Consider the following 21,881-nt stretch of genomic DNA (forward strand, 5'->3'; position numbering starts at 1 on the left):
CTCGGTCGTACTCATCTTCACCTCCCGTGTCCCCCCCCCCCCCAGGTTCGATGTCAGTCTCCGTCGGAGCGGCAGCAGGTCCTCGACCACCTGGAGTCCCAGTTGGCCGACTTCCTGTCCGACAGCAAGGAGAGCGCTCTGTTCACGCCGGCTGAAAGACGGGAGCTGGAGAAGGACGTCCAGCAGGCGCAGCAGCACTGTGAGGACCTGCTGCTCAACATGGAGACGGGTGAGACACTGGGACTGGAGCTCTATAAAACCAGTAGATGTTGGGACTGCCCAGCAATGAGGTCTTACTGGGAAGAGATCCACAAACATATTAACAATGTATTTAATGTGAACATCCCATTAAAATGTGAAACTTTGTTTTTGGGTAATATATTGTTTGAAACGTGGAACATAAAAGACAAAAAACTGCTCGCTATACTGATGGCAGCGAGTAAGAAATGTGTCACGAGGAAATGGTTCAAAGTGGAACCTCCCACCATTGATGAATGGATTGAAATTGTGTATGAGATTTATGTTATGGAAAAGATCTCTTTTTCCCTCAAGGTCGAGAAAGACATTTTTTATAAGAACTGGACCAAATGGACTTAGTATTTAAAACCAGTTAGATCTGATTTTATTTGAATATACTTGTGTTTTGTGTGATCCTCCTTTTTTTTTGATGTGATGTGCGCTCCCCGGTTGTGTTCTCTTTACCTCTGTTCTTGTTCCTACATGGAGTCATTTAGGTCCATAAAACAAAACCCCAGAAAGGCAATATGAACAAAATCACCCAAACTTACTACATCCATCCTTTCTTATGTCCTTGACAGACTAAAGCTGTATTTAATGTTTGTGATGGAAATGTTCCTTCCTAAATAAAAAGAGAATTTCAAAAAAAAAAAAAAAAGCTGAAGTAACACTGCGGTATCCTGTCTCTCTCTCTCTCTCTCTCTCTCCAGTTGAGAAGGACGAGTCCGTCTCTCGATCGTACCTGTCCGAGCTGCAGGACATCTCCCTGCGTCTGAAGGAGGCGGAGCAGAGGCTGATGAGGGGGATTCAGACTCCGCCTCCCAGCCGGCTGTCAGGAGACACCGCGGACAACACCGTGCAGATCGCAGAGCAGGAGGTCAGCTTGAGAAACATCTTGCAGCCACGCCCTTTTTTATATCGGGAGATTGTCTTTAACTCCCTGAACGCTCTGTCCTCTCCAGACGCTGCAGTCGGAGCTGGACGCTGTGCGCTCTGGTTTGGGGGACGTGTCCCGTCGCTGCGTCCGGTTCTTCGAGGAGAAGCCGACGTCCTCCAGCGTCCCCGTCCTCCGCTCCGAGCTCAACCAGGCCGTGGACAAGACGGACAAACTGCACAACCTCTCGTGTGTCTACCTGGAAAAGTGAGAGGACTCTTGCGCTTCTGTTTCGTTGCTCAACTCAGAGACGTGAACTCAGAGTGTGTTGGTATTTAATTTGTTTTGTTTGTTTGTTTGTCCTCCGCAGGTTAAAGACCGTGGACGTCCTGATTCGCAGCCTGGACGAAGTGGAGAGCCAGGTCAGGAGGTACGAGAGCCGACTGAGTGAAGAAGACATCGTTCCTGCCGACACCGCGGCCATTCAGAAGCTCAGAGATCAACACGGGGTAAAGGACGGGAACTCAATTTGTGACCGACTGAAGAACAGGAGTTGTGTCGGGACTCTGATCCTCGTTCTCTGTTTTCTGTTTCGTTTCCCTCCAGAAGTGGCAGGAGGAGCTGGGCGAGCAAGGGGACATCTTCCTCTCTCTGGAGTCCGTTGTGCGTCGGGCCAAAGAGGCGGGGTCTCAGCTCAGCAAGCTCCACCCCGACCGCAGCCCTGAGCTGGCGCTGTACCAGGAGAGAGCCAATCAGATGACAGACAGGTGGAGCGGCGTTCAGAGACAGATGGAGACACGGTGAGCAGCACAGGGCGGAGACTCACCATCTCAGATTCATGTACAAATCCAGAATATAGAACTCGGGCTTCTCTGTTATTATCTTTTAAATGTGCTTAATGTCCTTTCCTGTTTCCCTGCAGACGAGCGGATCTGGACGCTCTGGGCTCGGACCTGCACCAGTACCGAGCCGGTCACTCGGCTCTGATCCGGTGGATCGAAGAGACGACAAAGAGACAAGAAGACACACAACCTGGACAGAGCGACAGCAAAGCTCTGTCCGAGCAGCTGGCCCAGCAGACGGTGAGGGACACGCACTTCTCTGATCCTCCTGAATAGGGTTGCAAAATTCCAGGATAATTAAAAGTTGGAAACTTTCCATGGGAATTAACGGGAATATACGGGAATTAACGGGAATAAACTGGAAATGTTGTGGGTAATTTATACTAACTGTATTTAACTTGTCATATACAGACATAAATATGAACATTTTGTTTTGTCATAGGCTGATTTGAGCCCTGAGGAAACTTTGGGCACTTGACTATATGCTTCTGCATCGTTGTGTCATTCTTAACATAGGTCTTTGCACAGTATTTGCAAATGTACACAGCCTTTCCTTCTACATTGGATGAGGTGAAATGTCTCCACACATGAGAAGTGCACGTGGCATTGTTCTGTAGAATAAGATGAGAAAAAAGTTTGTAAAAAAACACTAATGCAATGCCAGAGATATAAATAGTTAGACAAACAATTGGAATCGTCTGTAAACATGTATCAGCATGCTAATTTATTTTTCCCAGTAATATCATGGAAACTTACCTGACTAGTCCTGCACTCTACAGCAGGCCTCAATAGCCCTGCTGTAGAGTGAAGGATGCTGGGAGTTATCTGTGCATGTGATGGAAGAATGCACAGTGGAGGCTTGAAACTCAACGTTCCATACATCTTTAAAATAGAGTTTTGAATGATGTTTTTATTGCTCAGCATTTAATTTGCGTATTTATTTATTTTTTTCAAATTCCCAAAATTCCCGAGCTAAACTTATATGGAAAGTTTCTGGAAATTTACCGGAAACTTTCCTCCCCTTTGCAACCCTACTCCTGAATAATAAAATGCTCTGGATCGATTCTACATGATGATTCAGTCTGTTTGTAATAAAGACATTTGTTAAATGGAACCTACACATCACATCTGACTGACTAAATAAATGATTTATAATATTTTTTGGCTTGTTGTTTTTTCAGGCATTAGTAGCTGAGATTGAACAGAACCAGACCAAACTAGATGAGTGTCAGACTCACTCCAAACAGTACTGCACCTCGGTGAAGGTAAGAGACTGCCTCAGAAGTATGTTTATACATTTGTCATCTTGAGTAAAAATACATGTAAATGCATTTAAAGTTTCTGGAAACTGATTTAACGCTGTAGACATGTTGTCTCTGGAGTATTCTGATTGCTCAGCCACATGTTTTACTCACCCACTCCATCATGGCTGTTTGTTGCAGGACTATGAGCTGCAGCTGATGACGTACAGAGCTTTCGTAGAGTCGACACACAAGTCGCCCGTGAAGAGGAGGAGGATGCATTCTTCATCTGACGCCATCACTCAGGAGGTAATGATAAAAACTACACTTCAGTGATTCCACCAATATCCATAATAACCCAGAGTGTTGTAACTTATATGAATCTATGTCTCATCTCTGCAGTTCATGGATTTAAGCACACGCTACACGGCCTTGGTCACCTTGACGACCCAACACGTGAAGTACATCAGTGATGCACTGAGACGACTAGAAGAAGAAGAGGTGGGAGTTTGCTTCACTGTGAAACACGGTTATTACTTCCTCTGAGTCCTTCTCCTGTTGTACTGGAGCTGTAGTGATGTTGAAGATGTGTCTACACTCTGATCTGTGCAGAAAGAGGTGGAGGAGGAGAAGCAGGCCCGGGTGGGACAGGTCTCAGATCTGCTGGGCTGGGTCAAAGGTCTCCAGGGACGGACTGGAGGCCCCAACGCTGAGTCATCACTCGCAGCTCAACAGGTAGAACAGAAGTTTAATTCAACTTTAAGCCCCTGAAGATCTGAGCAAACATTTTAAATACTGTTTTGTGAGAATGTTAAAAGAGATTTTGGTGCTAACGAGCATATTGTTGCTCTGTGTAAAGTCCATCAGTGAACAGCTGGCGGCCAAGAAGGACGAGGTGGCTGAAGCCATCAGGAGCACGGAGGTCTTCCTCTTATCAAAACAAGCCAGCAAGTAAGTTCAGATCACACGTATGGACACACACGTGTGACACTACACACAACTTTACCCGTGTTCTACAAACCAATTCTGAGAAACACACGTGGATTCTATCAACCTACACAAGCAGCACAAGCTCAAGTGGCTGTTGAAAATATAAATTATGGATAGAAACAAATAATTCAGAGGTTAATGTTCATACCAGGTTTGGAAATATGTATTAAAACCTCAAGGGAAGGTGAAGACCACCAAGGGAACTGTCTCTCACTATCTCCTCCCCTGTGTCCTCTGCAGGTTGTCCCCAGGGGAGCGCTCTCAGGTGGAGGCTCAGCTGGACCAGCTCAAGTCCACCTACAACCAGATGTGTGACAGCTCCACCCAACAGCTGCAGCAGCTGGAGCAGCAACTGGCCAAAGAGGAGGAGAGAAAGGTATATAGGTCGGAGGGATGGACTGAGATGGAGACGGGTTTCCACACATGTACAGAAAATGGTTTATTTTTCGTCATTTTCAAGCTTCACAAAGTGTCATTTTAAAGGTTCTTTTGTAAAAGGTTGTTTTGAGTGAATACGCTTGCAAGCTAAGTGTGAGTTTGCGTGTGTGGGCCAGCTAAAGTGTGTGTGTGTGTGTGTTATACGGCATGTTGTGTGTTCACAAAGCATTTTTGACAAACATCACCACTTTTGATGGATCTCACCCATCGACTCGGTTTAACAAACATCACAGACCCCGTTCAGACGTGTGCTCTTTTATTTGTCATACTTGCTTCGTTAAGAAAATAAATTACAAATCATAATTCGACACACTTTGAGTGTAAATGTTTGCATGAGAAGAATTCACTGAAAAAGTCACAGTCTGAACTGGGCCTCAGCATGTTCCACTCTCTCACTGGGCTCCTGCAGTCATGTCATTAACTGTCATCACACTGGTTTTTCCCAATCATCATCATCATCATCATCATCAGAAAAACACATCTGCTGAACTGCTAACCTGGTTAACACATGGCCTCAGTGGTGCAGCAGCAGCAGCTCTGCCCGAGTCATGCGAGCAGTCGGTCGTAGATTCATCGGTAGAAACCAGTAAATAGCTTCATGTGACTTTCATCTCTGTAGAAACAGTAGAATCATGTTTCTTTTTTTATGTGGTGGTGAAGTAATGCCACCGCATAAAGTCCACATATTTCATTTCAGTATTTATTTGTCTCTCCATACGTCCACACACAGTCAGTTCTCATGTAGAATCATCGTTCTTTTGTCCGAGAGGAGTCGAGTGTCTGAGAGTTATAATAATTCTTATGTTTCAACAGCTGCAGCGTGATAATTGGTTCCTATGTGAATGTTTTTTACAAAGAATTTACATGTGATTTTAAAAGTTCTCACTGAAGCGTAGATGTTTTTATCGAGTCTCAGTATCAGTGCACCAGAGGCCAGCTATGCAACAAAAACTCACTTCACCATTTGAGCATGTTGTGTCCAGATCACAGGAGTGTGTGCGTGTGTGTGCGAATGATATTGTTTGTGTTTTTTCTAATGCATTCTATTAATGTGTGACATCTCAAACCAGCGTTTTGCTCAAAAACCACTAACAGCTGCCAAAGGAGAATTGTGGACATCCCAGTTCTGAGCCGAGGATCAGAGCGAGAGATGGAAAACATAAAACAGGGGATTAGTAGACGCACTAAGGAATGAGATCAGTTTAGTGTTCAGTCAGTTAGTGGGAATCAATCACTATTCAATACTATCAAAATACCTTTCCAATGATACGCACATATTTTGATATATGATGATATATTAATTGAATACTAAAGTTGTAGACCCAAGAATGAAATGGTAGTTTTAGTTTCCTGAGCCTTGTCCAGGTCACAGTCAGAGGTCAGAGGTCAGAGGGCGTGTGTAGTGTCAGTGCAGAGTTAGGAGTCAGAATGAAGAGAGGCATGCAGAATGCTAACAACCAGCTTCTCACCTGTCGCGCCTCGCTAAGCCGGCCCCTTTAGTGTGTTGCCGTGGAAACAGCCCGGACGGTGAGTAGCGCTCGCATTCTCTATTACTGTTGCCTGCAAAAAATCATGTGTTTTATTCTCTTCTGAATACCTCTTGTGTTCTTTTACATGTTTGCTTTCCTTAAGAGCTTCCTTGTGCATTTTCAGTTCCTGGTTGCTCTGTTGCATGCTTAGACCTTGTTTTAAAATAGCAGTGGTAAGTATGGAAGTATTAAATGGACAAATGTAATCCTAAATATTGTATCATGATCGTTTTCTTCTATTTCTGAATCTGTGAATAGAATAATATTGTTACATGAAAGAATAACATAATACATTTAGTACCAACCGCATCATGAGTGAATCTTAATTAGATGTTTTCTTTCTTAATGTAGAACCAAGTTGCCATCGCTGGAGTGATCGACCTGGGAACAGTGGAAACATTCCCAGTGTTCCCAGCCTCTCAGCGTGGTCTCATTGACCAGGACACCTGCCACGTGCTCCTGGAGGCCCAGCTCGTCCTGGGGGGGCTCGTCCAGCCCGACTCCCCCCGGAGTCTCACACTGGAACAAGGTCAAGCTCAAGGCCTCATCGACGCCCGCACCAAGGAGTCGCTGTCTGAGCTGGAGAACGCCTTGATTCTGGTGGGAAACACTGAATCTGAAGCCGACCAGCGACCAGTTGCACTGCCGGTAGCTGCTGCGATGGAGGTCGGGCTCATCCAGGAGGAGGTGGGACTCCGCATTCTGGAACTCCAGTTGAGCACCGGAGGCCTGAGAGTCTCCACAGGAAAACTGATAACTCTGGAGCAAGCAGAGGACATGAGACTTCTCACTCCCAGAACTGTCACCGAACTTCAGTCAAGGCTTCAGCACCGAGAGCTGATCGATCCAAACACGGCTGAACAGATTCACCTGTGTGATCTGCAGGAGCGCTGTGTGTTCGACGACGACTCCGGCCTCCTCCTCCTCCCGGTCAAACCACAGCCCGGAGGGACGGTCTGCCTCCGCTCCGGGAGGAAAGTCGGCATCTTCCGTGCCGTCCAGGAAGGTCTGATCGATCCCAAAGTCACTGTTCGGCTGCTTGAGGCTCAGCTCTTTGCCGGCGGTGTAGCCGACCCACGCTCGGGCCATCGACTGACCATTAACGAGGCTGTTCGTCTCGGGCTGATGGATCAGGATCTAGCCTGTGCAATGTTAGCACGTCAGCTGCAAACTGGGGGAATTATAGATCCTCTCAGCAAAGAACGCCTGGATTTGGGAGAAGCTATTCACCGAGACCTTCTCTCCTCTCGTTTGGCTCTGCTGGTCCTCGAGTCTCTTGGGGCTTTCAGGGGTCTACTGTGGCCTGAATCTGGAGAACTTCTGCCCATTGCTGAGGCTCTTCAACAAGGAGTGATCTCAGAAGAACTAGCAAGAAATATCCTCGCACAGCGCCATGCCATTGGGGGTCTGTACAAACCTGAAGGTCTCCAGGTGTTGCCCTTAAACCATCCTGCTTCGTCCCTTGAGCCCAGCGTCGTCGGTTTCCTCAAAGACACCCACATCCCAGATGTTCTTGTCAACATGAATCAGTCTGGCACACCATCTCTGAACCGCTCGAGCTGGGGTTCCTCCACCAGTTCCTCTTCACCTCTATCTTCTCCAGCTCCTGCAGACTTGTTGTGTGATGCTTCACCAACAAGTGGAACGGATCCTGAAGAACAAGCCAAACACAAGCTGCTGTTCCACCTCATGACTCACAGCTATGTGGATGCTCATTCTGGAAAACGACTGGTGCTGCTCGACCCTGAGCTGGTGGAGTTGGTCGAAGCTGCTCAACTGGTTCCTGGAGACTCTGCTTTTGTTAGTCAAGCTGAGACCGGAAGCACTTTTGGTCCAGATAAGCAGGGGAAGTTGCAAATGGTGAGAGTGGAAGTGAGTGGTACAAGTAGTCTAAAGGAAAGGTACGATGGAGAAGTGTTGCAGAAACCATCCTTGATAATGTTAGAGAGGGATTTAACAACAAAAGAAGGAATCAAGGTTGATAAAAATGCAAAAGTAAGAGCTAAGAAGAAAGAAAAGACCCACGTTCAAAGTTTAATGGCTGTAGCTAAAAGCCCAGAGGAGCTGGTAGATACCGAGTCCAAACCCAGAGATAGGATTAGTCTGGTAGAACCCATCCCACTGGAAGCAGAAACAAGTGAATACGCTCATTTAAAACAATCTGTAGGTGGGAAAGATATAAACCCTGTAGAAGAGACAGATCCCAGGAGTGTTAAAGCTGAGGTTGTAGCTGCAGGGGAGATGGAAGCAGAAAATGCTGAGTTGTCAAGGTTGGTCCTGGAGCTGAAACAGGGTGGTGTGATGACAGAAGAAGGGGAGAAGCTGCTTCCTGATGAGGCAGTAGCCCAGGGCGTCCTCCCCGGCCACACTGCAGTTAAACTAATGGCTCAGGCAGGTCTGTTCGGGGGTTTCCTAGATGCCAGCAGTGGTGAGTCCCTGAGCATGGAGGACGTCATGCAGGAGGGTTTGCTAGATGAAGATCTGATGTGGAGTGTCCTGCAGTCAGATAAAACCCTGGCAGGGATTGTGGACGCAGAGAAAGGGCAGATCTGTGGTGTGAGGGACGCAGCTCGAGAAGGCTTGATCGACCCCGACACTGCTGATAGACTCCTGGAAGCCCAGGTGGCTTCTGGGGGAATTGTAGACCTCCGCCGGGATAAGAAAGTCTCTGTCACTCTGGCAGCAAACCTGGGACTGATTGAGGAGGGTCAAAGAGAAGAGCTGGTGGCTCTAGAGAAGTCGTACAAAGGGAAAGACACAGATTTAACAACCGCCCTCAGAAAAGCCAGTTTACAGCTACAGATGGAAGGTGTCATTGACCCAGAGTCGAAGTCTCCAGTTTCTCTGGAGCGAGCAATTCAAAAAGGGTTGATTAAGTCAGAAGAGGCTTATCATGTGTTGGCGAGGCAAGTGGCGGAGGGGGGTGTCATCCACCATGCTTCAGGTATGAGGCTTTCTGTCTCTGATGCTGTTGATAGAGGATTAGTGGATCGGTCTATTGCTCCTGGCCTGGAGGACCTGGAGTGGGTCTACCAGGGCAAGGTCAGCCCCTCATCTCACCCAGATGCTGTCGTCCTCCAGGCATCGACAGGAGCTGTTTTAGACCCTGAATCTGGACGTAGACTGACATTGACGGAGGCTGTTTCTAAAGGTCTCCTGGATGAGAACATGGCCAGTGAAGCCATGGCTTCTCCCACAGTGACACACGGAGCTCTGGATCCTCAAACTGCTCGAATTGTGCCTTACTCAGAACTTGTTAACCAGGGCAGGATCGATATTGACACAGGCAAACGTTTCTTAGAGGTGAAGCCATTCAGAGGGATTCAGAACGAGCAAACCGGAGACAGTTTGACACTTTCTGAGGCAATTCAGTCGAAGCAAGTTGACCCAGTTCCAGCGCTGAGGCTTCTCCAGAGCCAGGCCGACAGTGGAGGGATAGTTGATATAAAGACCGGGGAAAGGCTCCCTCTCTCTGAAGCCTGTAAAAGAGGTCTAATCGGAGAGGATATGGTCAAAGTAATAGCCTCCAACCAAATGTCTAAAGGAGGCTTAGTCGATCCCTCTACTGGACAACGGGTTTCTAGTCTCTGTGACGCTGTTGCAGTCGGACTGATCTCCAGCTACACGGCTGCTGAGATTCAGAACAAAGTGGCTTCTGCAAAGATTGAGGGTGATGAAGGTAGTTCCACACCTGTGGCCTCATTGAGCAGCACATACAGCCCTGCTATTAGGATGTCAGTGTCGAGCAGTCCAGCAAACTGGTCAGATGGGAACTCAGAGGAAGGTTCAGGAGTCACACAGGAAGGTGAAAAGATGGTTGTGTCTTTAGTATCAGACAAGTCACCGTACTACGACGTGGACGAGGACAAAGCAGAGGTGCCGATGTCAACAGGAGAGTCTTCAATGGAGTCCGACCAGTCCATGGACCTCTTGTGTGATTTTGCAGCTAATGTTGAGAAAAGGATTCAGCAGGCCATCGGAGAGATGGTACCACAGAGAGACAGAATACAGAGGCGTCCTAAACAGGAGCCTGATGAGAAAGTGCAGATAAGTGAGGGTAAGGTAAGTGTCTGTGATATTGGCAAAGATTCCCAGGAAGAGGTGAGAGAGGGAGCTGCCATTTTGAAGTCAGACAGGGAACCTGTGTTAGTTGGGGAGAGAGAGAGTCGACCCAGTGATGAGACGTCAGAGGTTCATCGGGTTTCTGAAGTAAAACTGACAGGTCCTGTGGAAGCAGAGATTAGAGATAAGAAAGAAAGAAAAGACAATACTGAGGTGTCTAAAATGAAAGAGGAGGAATATAGAAAGAATGATGTGACGGAACAGAGGGATGATGGTAAAGTTGTGGAAGGAGAGAAACCTTTAAAGAGTGAGATCAATTCCGAGCAATCAGGCCAGATGGTGACGTCTCCAGTTAAAGATACAGAAAGCAAAGGCAAGAAAAAGAGGAGGAATAAAAACAAGGGAAAGGGTAAAGAAGCAGAAAGTGAAACACAACCTGCAGAGATTAAACAGCGATCAGACATCGACCGAGCAGAGGAAGAAATTAAAGGACGGCCTGAGGCTGCGGATCCAGTCACAGATTATATTCCATCACCAGACAAAAGTGAGAAATTGAAAATTCATGGTCGAGCAGCTTCCATTAGAGAGCGTGAAGCCGAGACTGATACGAAAATTGAACATGAAACTGATTTGATGAAACAGAGACAAGAACCAGTTCCAGTCACTGATCAAATTATAGAGACAGAAAAGGGTGAAAAGAAAATGATGATTTCTAAGGATGTAGAAGAGTGTGATAAGAGAGAGAAGATGAAAAGAGAGCAGGAGAGAGAAGTCGGAGAGAAGGCATCCGTCTCTCAGGAACCAGAACGAGAGAGAGCGAAGGAGAAAGAGCTGCCTCTGAAATCGGCTTTACCGGAAAACGAGAAAGCCGCTTTGATTCTGAAAGCCAAAGAGAGCATCCTGAAAAAAGTGTTTGAAAAGGGAGTGAGTGAGAAACAGGCTGCTGAGGAGCTGCAGGCGCTGAGGAAAGAGGTGGAGAAGAAGGAGATTCAAGACACGACTGCAACAGAAGTGAAGGCAACAACTCTGCCAGCTAAGAAAGGATCAGAGAGTCAAGATTTCGGAGAAGTCCAGAGGCTGAACGGTTCGTTAAAAGACAACGAGGAAGAGACGAGCGTCCGAGAAGACAAATCGAAAGTGATAAAGGTCAAAGAAGATTTGTGTGTGGAGGAACTTTCCGCTAACGAGGGAATGGAAACCAAACTGTTGGAGGCTCAGCCGCAAGAGAGAGGAAAGATCAGTTCTGGAAAGGAAGACATCGAGGTGTCAACGTTCGTGAAGCCTAAAGAAATTCAGAAAAGCAAACGAAGCAAGAAGAACAAGAAGTTCAAGAGTTCAAATGTGTCGGACAAAGCTGAGCCTGATGCTGAGAAAGAGGATTCTGAGGCGACTGCAACAAAATCTACCAAACCAAATGTAGATGGCTCAGCTTTGACTAAGGAACCTTCAGCTGGTGATACAACAATCAAACCTGAGATCTCTGGAATCACTGATAAAGAAGCTGAGACAAGTCAACACAGTTCACATGAGTCTGAAGAACCCAGTTCTCACGTTGAGGAACACACACGAGCTGCAGAGGTCGCGTCTATCGAGAAAGAACAATCTCGTTCAGGAACCACAAGTGAAGGTAAATCCATCAAAGCTGTCGCAGGCGAACAAGACAAACAACCGACAGCTCAGCGTGTCGCACAAGTCAAAACAGCTGGAAAGGGCAAAAAGAAGAAAGTTGCTGTGGTCTTAAAAGAGCAAGAGCCACATGTGGAGTCTCCAGATTCTGCAGCTTTGCTCTCAGAGGAAACGTCAACAGAGTCTGAATCAGCTGGAGTCACTGAGTCTGATACAACCACTGAGAGCTGGGGAGAGGAAGAGGAGGAGGAGGAGGTCAGAGAGAGACGAAGGACCGAGTCAAACAGAGAGCGGACGCCAGTCACTGGCAAGGTGAGACAACATACAGCAGTTCTCATATGTCTGTTTAAATGAAACATCCATTCAGAGACAGATTTTTAAATGATTGCAAACTGATTGTGTGTTTCTCCCCCAGTCATCACTAAAGCGTCAGGAATGTTTGGAGCAGGACCAGCGAATCGTGGCCCTGGTCTCGATGGTGCGACACGTGGAGGTCCGACTCAAACAGCAGCATCAGCAGTCTGTGGGGCGGAGCCTCATCGCTCTGGACGACACCATCAGGCAGACGGAGGTGGAGCAATATGTTTATTTATCCAACAGAGCCTCATTGTGTTTGTACACATTCTGTTTTCCTGTAGTTTCCATTGAAAGCTGATTTAAGGATTAGTCTCTTCACTAAGCAGTATCAAGAAAACGTTTGTTTATTTTTCCTGATCCGTCTCGTAGACTCTGGACCTTGAGCTGCGCGACCTGGAGACGGAGGTCGCGAAGGAGGTGGAGGCGGCCGAGCTGCTGCTGGAGCCGCGACCTCAGGACGTTCCTCCGCAGCTGCTCCTGGCTCTGAAGAAGGACGGGCGCTGCCTGGCTCGAGGGTACGAGGCAGCTCGGTCGCTCTCTGGTGGCATCTTGAAAAGCCTGCGAGACCACAGAGACTCTCACAAGGTAAAAGAAGCAGAGTCGCTGTCGCCTCTCGATCTGATTGTTGATATCCTTCGTCTGTTTCCTCCGGGTTGAGATTGAGACGAAGCTTCCACACTGATCCCTCTGAACTTCCTCTCAGGAGGCGGTGAACGCTGAGAAGATGTCTCTCGGAGGACAAGTGGAGCGTCTGCTCTCCTGGTTGAAGGAGGCCGAGGCTCAGACGGACGGAGGAATTGCAGGAATGGAAAAAATGGAGAAATCAGAGAAGGAGGACAATTGTGATCAGCTCACACAGCAGCTGCATCTTTGCAAGGCAAGTGTGTCTGAAGCTAACTTTATAATATATAGTGATACCTCTAGAAGAGATGTATAAAACTGTAGCATGATACAACATTTTTTTGTATTATGGTCAAGGCAAAAGAATAAAAAAGATTATAGAGAATAGCTTTTCTGCCTTTCGAGAATGAAGTAGAAGTTAAAGAAGAGACAGGACAAGAAGTTTGATAGAATCTTAACAGTTCAACTTTAACCGAAATTTTAAGATTATTCATTAACGTTTCAACTAATATTATTATTTTATTTTATCATTGCTTGCCCTCATACTACTCTTTACTTACAAGACTATTTTGTAGGACTAAAGAAACAAGGATCATAGCCCCTTGTTGTTGTAATACTCCGGTTTAAATCTTCTATAAAGTGTTCTGTTGGAAAGATGCTTTTTCATTCTTGAGGTTTCTCTTTGCTCTACTCTGTAATCTTTAGTGTAATAACATCGTGTCCCTGTTCTGTCTCTTCATGAAGGAGCTGCAGTCCTCTCTGATGTCTCGCTCCAACGAGGTCAACAACATGGCCTTTGAGATCCAGGTGTTCATCTCGGAGCGAGCTCAGGACCTGGCGCCCGAGCAGAGCAGAGAGCTGCTGGGGAAGCTGCAGCAGCTCCAGAGCAGCTTCCACCGAGCGTCGGGCCGAGCTCAGGCCTGGGCCGACGCTCTGTCCGCCCAGAGAGAGAGGGAGGAGGAGTGGCAGCGCAGGAAGAGGGTGAAGGAAGAAGAGGAGGAGAGAGAGAGGCAGAGTGCAAGGGAGAGAGAGGTTTGGAAAACGACCGTTGAGTGGAACTGGTTTGAAATGCTCGGCTGTTCCTCACCAGTACAGCTGCTCATGAAGTGTAGCTCACAGCTTTTTATTTGTGATGCTGTTGACTTGTGCTTTGCTTTGTTCAACAAGATCGACTGTTTTAAAAATCATCCCTAACGTATGTAAACCAGTTAACCTCCATCACAGTTTAACCTTTAGTCCCATTTAGGGTTGCAAAATTCCGGGAATATTCAAAGTTGGAAACTTTCCATGGGAATTAACGGGAATATACGGGAATGAACGGGAATTAACGGGAATTAACGGAAATGTTGTGGGTAATTTATACTAACTGTATTTACCTTGTCATATACAGACATAAATATAAACATTTTGTTGTGTCATAGGCTGATTTGAGCCCTGAGGAAACTTTGGGCACTTGACTATATGCTTCTGCATCGTTGTGTCATTCTTAACATAGGTCTTTGCACAGTATTTGCAAATGTACACAGCCTTTCCTTCTACATTGGATGGGGTGAAATGTCTCCACACATGAGATAGTGCACGTGGCATTGTTCTGTAGAATAAGATGAGAAAAAAGTTTGTAAAAAAACACTAATGCAATGCTAGAGATATAAATAGTTCCAAACAATTGGAATCGTCTGTAAACATATTTTACAATTGATGGATAAATGAATGGAAATAGGCTAGATGAACAGATGAACAATCCTCAATCAGCATGCTAATATATTTTCCCCAGTGATATCATTGAAACTTACCTGACTAGTCCTGCACTCTACAGCAGGCCTCAATAGCCCTGCTGTAGAGTGAAGCATGCTGGGAGTTATCTGTGCATGTGATGGAAGAATGCACAGTGGAGGGTTGAAACTCAACGTTCCATACATCTTTAAAATAGAGTTTTGAATGATGTTTTTATTGCTCAGCGTCTAATTTGCATAGTTGTTTTTTTTTTCAAAATTCCCGAGCTTAATATTCCCGTGGAAACTTTCCGCCCCTTTGCAACCCTAGTCCCATTTCACATCAACTTAAAACTCCTCATCATCTCAGACTCTGGTAGAAACCCACGGCTGCAGGATCACCTTCCTCACTCTCACCACAGACTTCTAATGCCAGCGTGTTGCTCCTCTGCATGTCTCTACAACCTGTGGGTCATTAACCTGTTTGCCTTGCTCTTCCAGATTGCCACTGAAGGAAATCGCTTGTGTCCCGGCGGTAACGGCTTAGACATCTGACCGCTTGAGTTACAGAGCTTGATCGTTTTTTTCCTCTTGTCTCAGCTGAAAACAGAGGAAGGAGGAAAAACCGCAAATAAAACTCTACTTGTTTGATTTCTCTCTGTTGTGTTTGTTGTTGCTTGACCAACGTGTGAAGACATTTTACAGTATGTGTGTCTCTGTCTGCCTGTGTGTGTGTGTGTGTGTGTGTTACGTGTGAACTCTGGACACAATCTGCTCAAAGCTTGGCAAAGTGTGCACTACTCAAGAAGTGAATTAAGGGAAAATGTACATTTAGTTTGCTCCTATTCTGAAACGTACAAAAACTGGTTGTTTGCTGGAAGCTGTGCTCAGTTGTTCATGATGGATTTTTCATCAGCGTCTTGTCTCCTCCCACTTTTCCTGCTTCACGTTTCCTTCTGGTTCCTCTCAGGTGGTCCAGCAGCAGAAAACCGAATGCTCCCAGAAACTGGAAGGTCTCAGCATGTGGTTGGCCGGAGCTGCCAGTTCGCTGGCCAGTCAGAACGCAGGGGCGGAGTCAGGTGACGTGAACGTGCTGCAGGAGAAGCAGAAAAAGCTAAAGGTATGATTTAGTTATCATTTCAATTTAAAGGCCTCAAACCAAACAGAAACACATGCAGATGAATTAATGAATCTATGTGTTTATATGTGCATGTAGATTCAGTTATTCATAATAATTGAATGAATCTAATATTGACTTTTTAGCTTTTCATTCTCTATGTGTAAAACCCATGAACATTTGTAATACTTTAAGACATAATCAATACTACTACTATTTATACAGCTTAATCTTTTTTTTAAACATATATTTATTGGTTTTATACATTTACATCAATTTACACACATGAAAGAAACCTTCCCGAACCTGAACATATGGCAGTATAAAATGACAGTAAATAATACAAATATCACAAAAATTGCTAAGTTATGATTAAAACATAACTTCATTAAATTAAAACAAAAAATGAAATAAATATATATATACATAAGTAAAATAAAATACAGTCACAAACATGGAACAGATAATACAGCTTAATCTATACAGCCAACAAGCAAAAAATACAATATAAATTCAAATAAGACGGAAAATAATATAATACAACATAATTAGTGACGGCAAAATAGAAGATCAAGTAGTACTTTAGATACATGACGTTTCGGTCTCCACAGGAAGTGCAGAAGGATCTCCAGACGAGAGGAGAGGGCATCGCTGAGGCAATCCGCTCGGTGGAGGATTTCCTGGCTGAACGCGGAGACACTCTGAATCCAGAGGAGAGGCAGAACCTCCAGGGGGCGCTAACGAGAATGAAAGAGCAGTACAGCGCCCTGAGGGACACGACCAACACGTCGGTGTCCGAGCTGGACACGGCCATCAACACCACCGTCCAGCAGAACACACAACGGGTGGGAACAAGAGGCTGGTTCTAGATGAACATGTGGTTTTATTCCTCAAGGGGCTTATTCGTAATATTTGTTCTCCTCCTCTTCTCCAGGCGAAGGCGGAGGAGGAGCTCCAGGAGACACGAGGTCAGATCGACTCGCTGCTGAAAGACTTGTCATCACTGAACCAACCGGGAAGAAGAGGAGCCGGGTCTGTGATGAATCAAAGTGTGGTCGATGCACCGTTCTCACAGCCAGAGGGCGCTGTCCTGTCACACACTGAGATGCTGCAGGTCAGGATCTCATCTCTTTGTGCATTTTCCTCATCTAACATTAACCAGTTTATAACCAGTAACCTTTGATCTCTTTACCAGGCGGAGCTTCAGCAGCTTCAGTCCCAGCAGGCACAGCTGCTTCAGATCACCCAGGCAACCCGGTCTCTTCTGGACCAGCCCGACTCGACGGTTCCTCCCGAGGAGAAGCAGCGTCTCCGAGCTGCCCTGGACCAGCTGCAGGCCCAGCACCAGGACAGCCTGCAGAGCTGCCAGGTACTGAGCTCAGTGTGTGTGTGTGTGTGTGTGGGGGGGGTCACGTCTACAGGATGTCATGGAAGAGGGTCGTAGTTAACTCCAATCCTTTCTTCCAGGACCGTCTGAGGAAGTCTGAATCTCTGAAGGACGAGTTCACGAAGTTCCTCCAAGAACATGGAGGTCTTGGTGCCTGGTTGGAACAGAGCGAGCAAGATCTCCGTTCCCTGGGGGAAGGAGAAACTGACGCACAGGGACTGAAGGCCAGGCTGGAGGAGCACAGAAAGGTACACATAATACACGACAATATCAAATTACAAAAAAGGTTGTGAAGCAACTCAAAAGCAGCAGTTTAGGCCTGAAGATGACGATTCAGTAAGTTAGTCAAGGAAAGTAATCTGAAGGACGGACATCTCACTCAACAGTATAAACTCTCATCTCTTATCAGCTTGTAGCTATACAAAAGTCAAGAAAAATATTTAACCTTCAGTAAATCCTGCTGTTGTTGCTTGTTGCCTGTAGGTGGCGTTGTTCAGCTGGGTTGTATTCATGTTTTTACTGCTTTGAAGTGAAGTCAATGGGCTGAGAAATATCACCCACTGCGTCCGAGCCAAGAAAAAACACATTCTGAGGAAACTGTGCTTTTACTTTAATTATCCACGGAAGATTGAGTTTCCACGCTCGGTTTCCATCCGACCTTGAGCCCAGAAGTTTCTCTGATTTACACTCACATCCCTCACATCTGGGGAAAGTCGAGTTTCTCAAGAGGAGGCCCTTGGTATCACTTTTGCAGTTTCTTATGTTTTTTTTACCCATTTTTTCTCAGCCCAGCCTGGAATTTGAACCCGGGACCTGCTTGTCACCAGTTTCCATTCATTCGTGCACAAAAATACGAGTTTTAGCTGTTTCTTGAAACAGTATTTGTCTCTCAGACCTACCTGCCAGGGTTTCACTGACCACTCGATGTATTTCCAGCTTGCTGAGGATGTGATTTGCCACAAGGCGGATCTGCGCTTCGTCTCCATCTCGGGTCAGAAGGTTCTAGACTCTGTCCAAGGGGCTCTGGAGCAAGTTGGAGGTTCCGATCCGGCTCTGGACAGCACCAAGCAGCTGGTGACCGACAAGCTGCACGATGCTAACCACAGATACACAACCCTACACACCAAGGTGAGAGATACTTGGAATAAAACATAAACAGTCATATATTTGCTCGGTGAATCACTAATTCAGATTCTCTGTTGGCCTGTGCAGTCGTCAGATCTTGGTGGTCGCTTGTCCGGCCTGTTGGAGAGATACCAGCAGCACCAGGACGAGGTCGTCTCCCTCCACTCGTGGCTCAGCACTCAGGAACAGAACCAAAGCATCGCCAAGCCGGGCGGAGACAAAGACCCTCAGAACCTGCAGAACACGCTGAGACAAGTACAGGTGAGAGACGTGAGAAGGAAATACCACAGGAATGAGAGTAAGTTAGGAAATAAAAGTTTATTGTCATCCATCCGAGCTGCGACTTAATGTCCTGACCAGAAGGTTTTGATAGATAGATAGATAGATAGATAGATAGATAGATAGATAGATAGATAGATAGATAGATAGATAGATAGATAGATAGATAGATAGATAGATAGATAGATAGATAGATAGATAGATAGATAGATAGATAGATAGATAGATAGATAGATTACTTTATTCATCCCCAAAGGGAAATTAAGTCGTCATAGCAGCCGGTATCTTTGAATACAATAAAATACAATACAATAGAATAAAATAAAAAATATTGAGGTAGAAAGAATAAAAACAGAAACACAAGATAAATAGGTAGATAAGGTGCAGTGGCAAGATGATGGTAATAGTACTGATGATATGATGGTAATGTTATTGTTACACAGTATATAAAAATAGTACAGTATATATAGTATATAATATAACATAATATATTTATATATGATAGTAATTATACCAATATAATAGCAGTATATAGTAATAATGGCAGCAACAGTATATATAATAATAATAGTAAATATAATAATAATAACATGTACACATATATAAATATGTGTATATAGACTTATATATACAAAGAATATACAGAGAGTGTGATATAATATGATATGATATATAGTAGCGGTATAAATATAAGTATTTGACTATACAATAGATATAATATACTATGAGTGTAAGAATATGTAGACAGAGTGTGCAAAAGATTGTATAAAATGATATATAATATCAATATGGTGTATATTAACACATATCACATATGATGTGAAGTAAGTGTATATGGAGCGGAGTGTTGTACAGGTACACAGTGCAATTCAATCAAGTAATTAAAGTCTGAAGAATAGGTTGGAATGCTGAAATGAAAAGTATGAACCTGGACTGATTTAACTTTTTTTTTCTTAGTTTTGGAATGAATGAATTTAAATAGAAATGAATTGATTTTGATGGTTTCCTCAGCTGCTGCAGGATGAACTGGCCGAGCGCTCGGTGCAGCTGGAGAAGGTGAAGAGAGCCGGTCGAGATCTGGTCAGCACAGATGAATCTCCCTCCCTGAAAGCCGTGGACATCCTCTGTGCCGCAGGTAAATGAATCCGCCCGACACTTCCACTCTTATTCTTCCCTGAGTTTGTGAGTAACTGTCTTGTCTTCCTCAGATGGTTTGGAGAAGAGGTTCGGCTCCCTCTCCTCTTCTGTCTCTGAACGGGCCAAGCAGCTTCAGACGGCCGTGGCCCAGTCCGTCAGCGTCCAGGAGGGTCTGAAGGCTCTGCTCAGCTGGCTGGACCAACTGGTCCTGAAGCCGGGACCAGTGGAGCCCACCGCACAGGCTCTGCAAGACGCCCTCACCCAAAACCAGGTAGGACTATTACCAGAGGAAAGCTGAAGGGTTTATTATTAGAAATGGTCCTGTTTAATATCCCAACTTCTCCTCATCCTCAGAAACTGAGGCAGGAGCTGCTCTCCAGGCAGGGCAGCGTGGAGGCAACAAGAGACTCCATTTCCAAACTGCTCCAGAGCTCCGACGCTTCCACGGCCTCAGGCCTCCAGGGATCTCTGGACCAGCTGACTCAGCGCTACACCGCAGCACAGGCCAGCCAGGCGGAGAGGGAGTCCGAGCTCAAAGCGCTGCTGCCCCGGCTGGAGAGTTACGAGCGGCTGGGGACCGACCTCCACGTCTTCACCCAGACCCGCCTGAAGGCCCTGAGCCCCGTGGGCCAGCCCGACCGCAGCGTGGACGACTACAGGCAAACTGTGGAGGTCGGCACAAGAGTCAGATTAGTCAAATAATCAAATTTGAGCTATATGATATGTCGTGGCAATTTCTAAAATCCCACTACCAACGAAGAAACGAGTCTCAAAAACTCTTACAGTATCGTCACCTTTAATGCTCGAGCATGGTGCATACCACAGGGTTAGTTGTAATATGCACACCGATATAAAAACACTTCAGTGTCTTTATACATTTGGCTAACCACTCCCATACTGGAGGGGGTGTGTTAAACAGTCAAAGGTTGAGATCCTTAGATCACACGAATACAACAATGTCTAGTCGAGGGCAATCAAGGCAATATGCATTTAGTGGGAACAGGAAACACATGATCAAAGATACATTGTCTAGAGGAAATTAGGTTACAGGTCTACAGCAGTTAGGCCAATATACATTCAGTGTCTACAGGAAGAGCAGCAGGATCAAAGAGAACAGTCAGATGAATACACATTCAATAGTTCAGGAGGCAGCATGATAAGGGTTACATTGTCATAGAGAAAATCAGGTTACTGTGTCTACAGATTCAATTATGATCAAACAGACGGGAAATACATGATTATTATGGTCAACTACTATATTTCCCTTACTATGATATGACTCCTTAAAGTTTAACTCAGCTATAATCAGCTTGTTTGTCCTCTGCATCTCTTCCCAGGAGGTGAGGTCGGAGCTGGAGCAGGAAGCCGGGCAGCTGAAGTCCTTCTGCAGCCTCGGCTCCGAGCTCAGCCAGTCACACACTCTCAGCAACTCTCAGGGCTTATTGGATAACGTGAGGGGCGTGTCCGACGACTTCACACATCTGGAAGCAAATGTCAACGAAAGGTGAGAACAACTGGGAACTTCTGAAAAGTGCAGCTAGAAATGCAATTTTCATATATTTGCCGTGGATGTGAACAGATTTGTTTCGTCCTGGGCGAGTTTCCAGTCTCTAACATGTCTTCTTCAATAAATAATAATAAATCACCTCTTAAGATTAATAAATAGAAATAGAAGAAGACATTTTTAATTCTTCTCTGTCAGTTGCACAATTCACCACGAAATCACCACGAATCAAAGCTGTAAAGAACTGAAGAAAGTCGTGGAAAAATTCTATATGACATCAATATCTACAATTATAGTTTAAAATACCATGTACACCTTGTAATTTGAATATTTTAACAAAAATGTTGCACCTCAATCAAATCAACAAGTATAACATTGATGTTAATTATTCGTTCTGTAAATAGAATCATTAATTCATATGGGATGAATATTTCTCCTCCTGCTGGATTCTCTATCTTGTTTGTGACTGTCACGCATCATGAACTGAAGGAAAATAAATCCCTCCTCTATAATCTCAGATATCGGTGTGGTAGTTTGTTATCATGTGTGTCTTCCATGATGTGTTTCCTGCTCCTGTACATTATCTGTAAGCATCTGTGGTGCATATACAAGCAGAGTGGCTCATTGTCCGTCCTGTAGACGTCTCTCTCTCTCTCGCTCTCTCGCTCTCTCGCTCTCTCTCTCTCTGGAGTCTCCCGGCCTCCAGTCCCGGAGGAGGAGGAGGAGAAAGTAGCAGCATGATAATGACACAGCTTCTTTAAGGCTGTTTTGTCTTCTAGCAATAGCTCGAGACAGATCACGTA

General features: G+C 45.5%; 1 protein-coding gene across 2 annotated transcripts in view; it reads left to right on the forward strand.

The window, feature by feature from the left end:
• Window positions 1-21,881, forward strand: part of macf1a (microtubule actin crosslinking factor 1a) — a 134,101-nt gene that overhangs the window by 39,021 nt on the left and 73,199 nt on the right. Inside the window, exons 24-51 of one of the 2 annotated variants that reach the window (XM_061092257.1) lie at window positions 46-229; window positions 948-1,114; window positions 1,200-1,378; window positions 1,482-1,620; window positions 1,718-1,911; window positions 2,034-2,193; window positions 3,135-3,218; window positions 3,396-3,503; window positions 3,597-3,695; window positions 3,807-3,929; window positions 4,054-4,145; window positions 4,425-4,560; window positions 6,503-12,151; window positions 12,255-12,410; window positions 12,566-12,781; window positions 12,900-13,073; window positions 13,562-13,849; window positions 15,500-15,649; window positions 16,258-16,491; window positions 16,581-16,760; window positions 16,842-17,015; window positions 17,114-17,281; window positions 17,970-18,161; window positions 18,246-18,419; window positions 19,449-19,572; window positions 19,646-19,845; window positions 19,929-20,246; window positions 20,912-21,078. In XM_061092257.1, the coding sequence (XP_060948240.1) occupies window positions 46-229; window positions 948-1,114; window positions 1,200-1,378; window positions 1,482-1,620; window positions 1,718-1,911; window positions 2,034-2,193; window positions 3,135-3,218; window positions 3,396-3,503; window positions 3,597-3,695; window positions 3,807-3,929; window positions 4,054-4,145; window positions 4,425-4,560; window positions 6,503-12,151; window positions 12,255-12,410; window positions 12,566-12,781; window positions 12,900-13,073; window positions 13,562-13,849; window positions 15,500-15,649; window positions 16,258-16,491; window positions 16,581-16,760; window positions 16,842-17,015; window positions 17,114-17,281; window positions 17,970-18,161; window positions 18,246-18,419; window positions 19,449-19,572; window positions 19,646-19,845; window positions 19,929-20,246; window positions 20,912-21,078 (10,229 nt within the window). The remainder of the gene's footprint in view (window positions 1-45; window positions 230-947; window positions 1,115-1,199; window positions 1,379-1,481; window positions 1,621-1,717; window positions 1,912-2,033; window positions 2,194-3,134; window positions 3,219-3,395; window positions 3,504-3,596; window positions 3,696-3,806; window positions 3,930-4,053; window positions 4,146-4,424; window positions 4,561-6,502; window positions 12,152-12,254; window positions 12,411-12,565; window positions 12,782-12,899; window positions 13,074-13,561; window positions 13,850-15,499; window positions 15,650-16,257; window positions 16,492-16,580; window positions 16,761-16,841; window positions 17,016-17,113; window positions 17,282-17,969; window positions 18,162-18,245; window positions 18,420-19,448; window positions 19,573-19,645; window positions 19,846-19,928; window positions 20,247-20,911; window positions 21,079-21,881) is intronic. The other variant, XM_061092256.1, reaches the window with a different exon arrangement.

This window comes from Limanda limanda, chromosome 19, assembly GCF_963576545.1.
Source record: "Limanda limanda chromosome 19, fLimLim1.1, whole genome shotgun sequence".
In the NCBI taxonomy this organism is placed as follows: Eukaryota; Metazoa; Chordata; class Actinopteri; order Pleuronectiformes; family Pleuronectidae; genus Limanda; species Limanda limanda.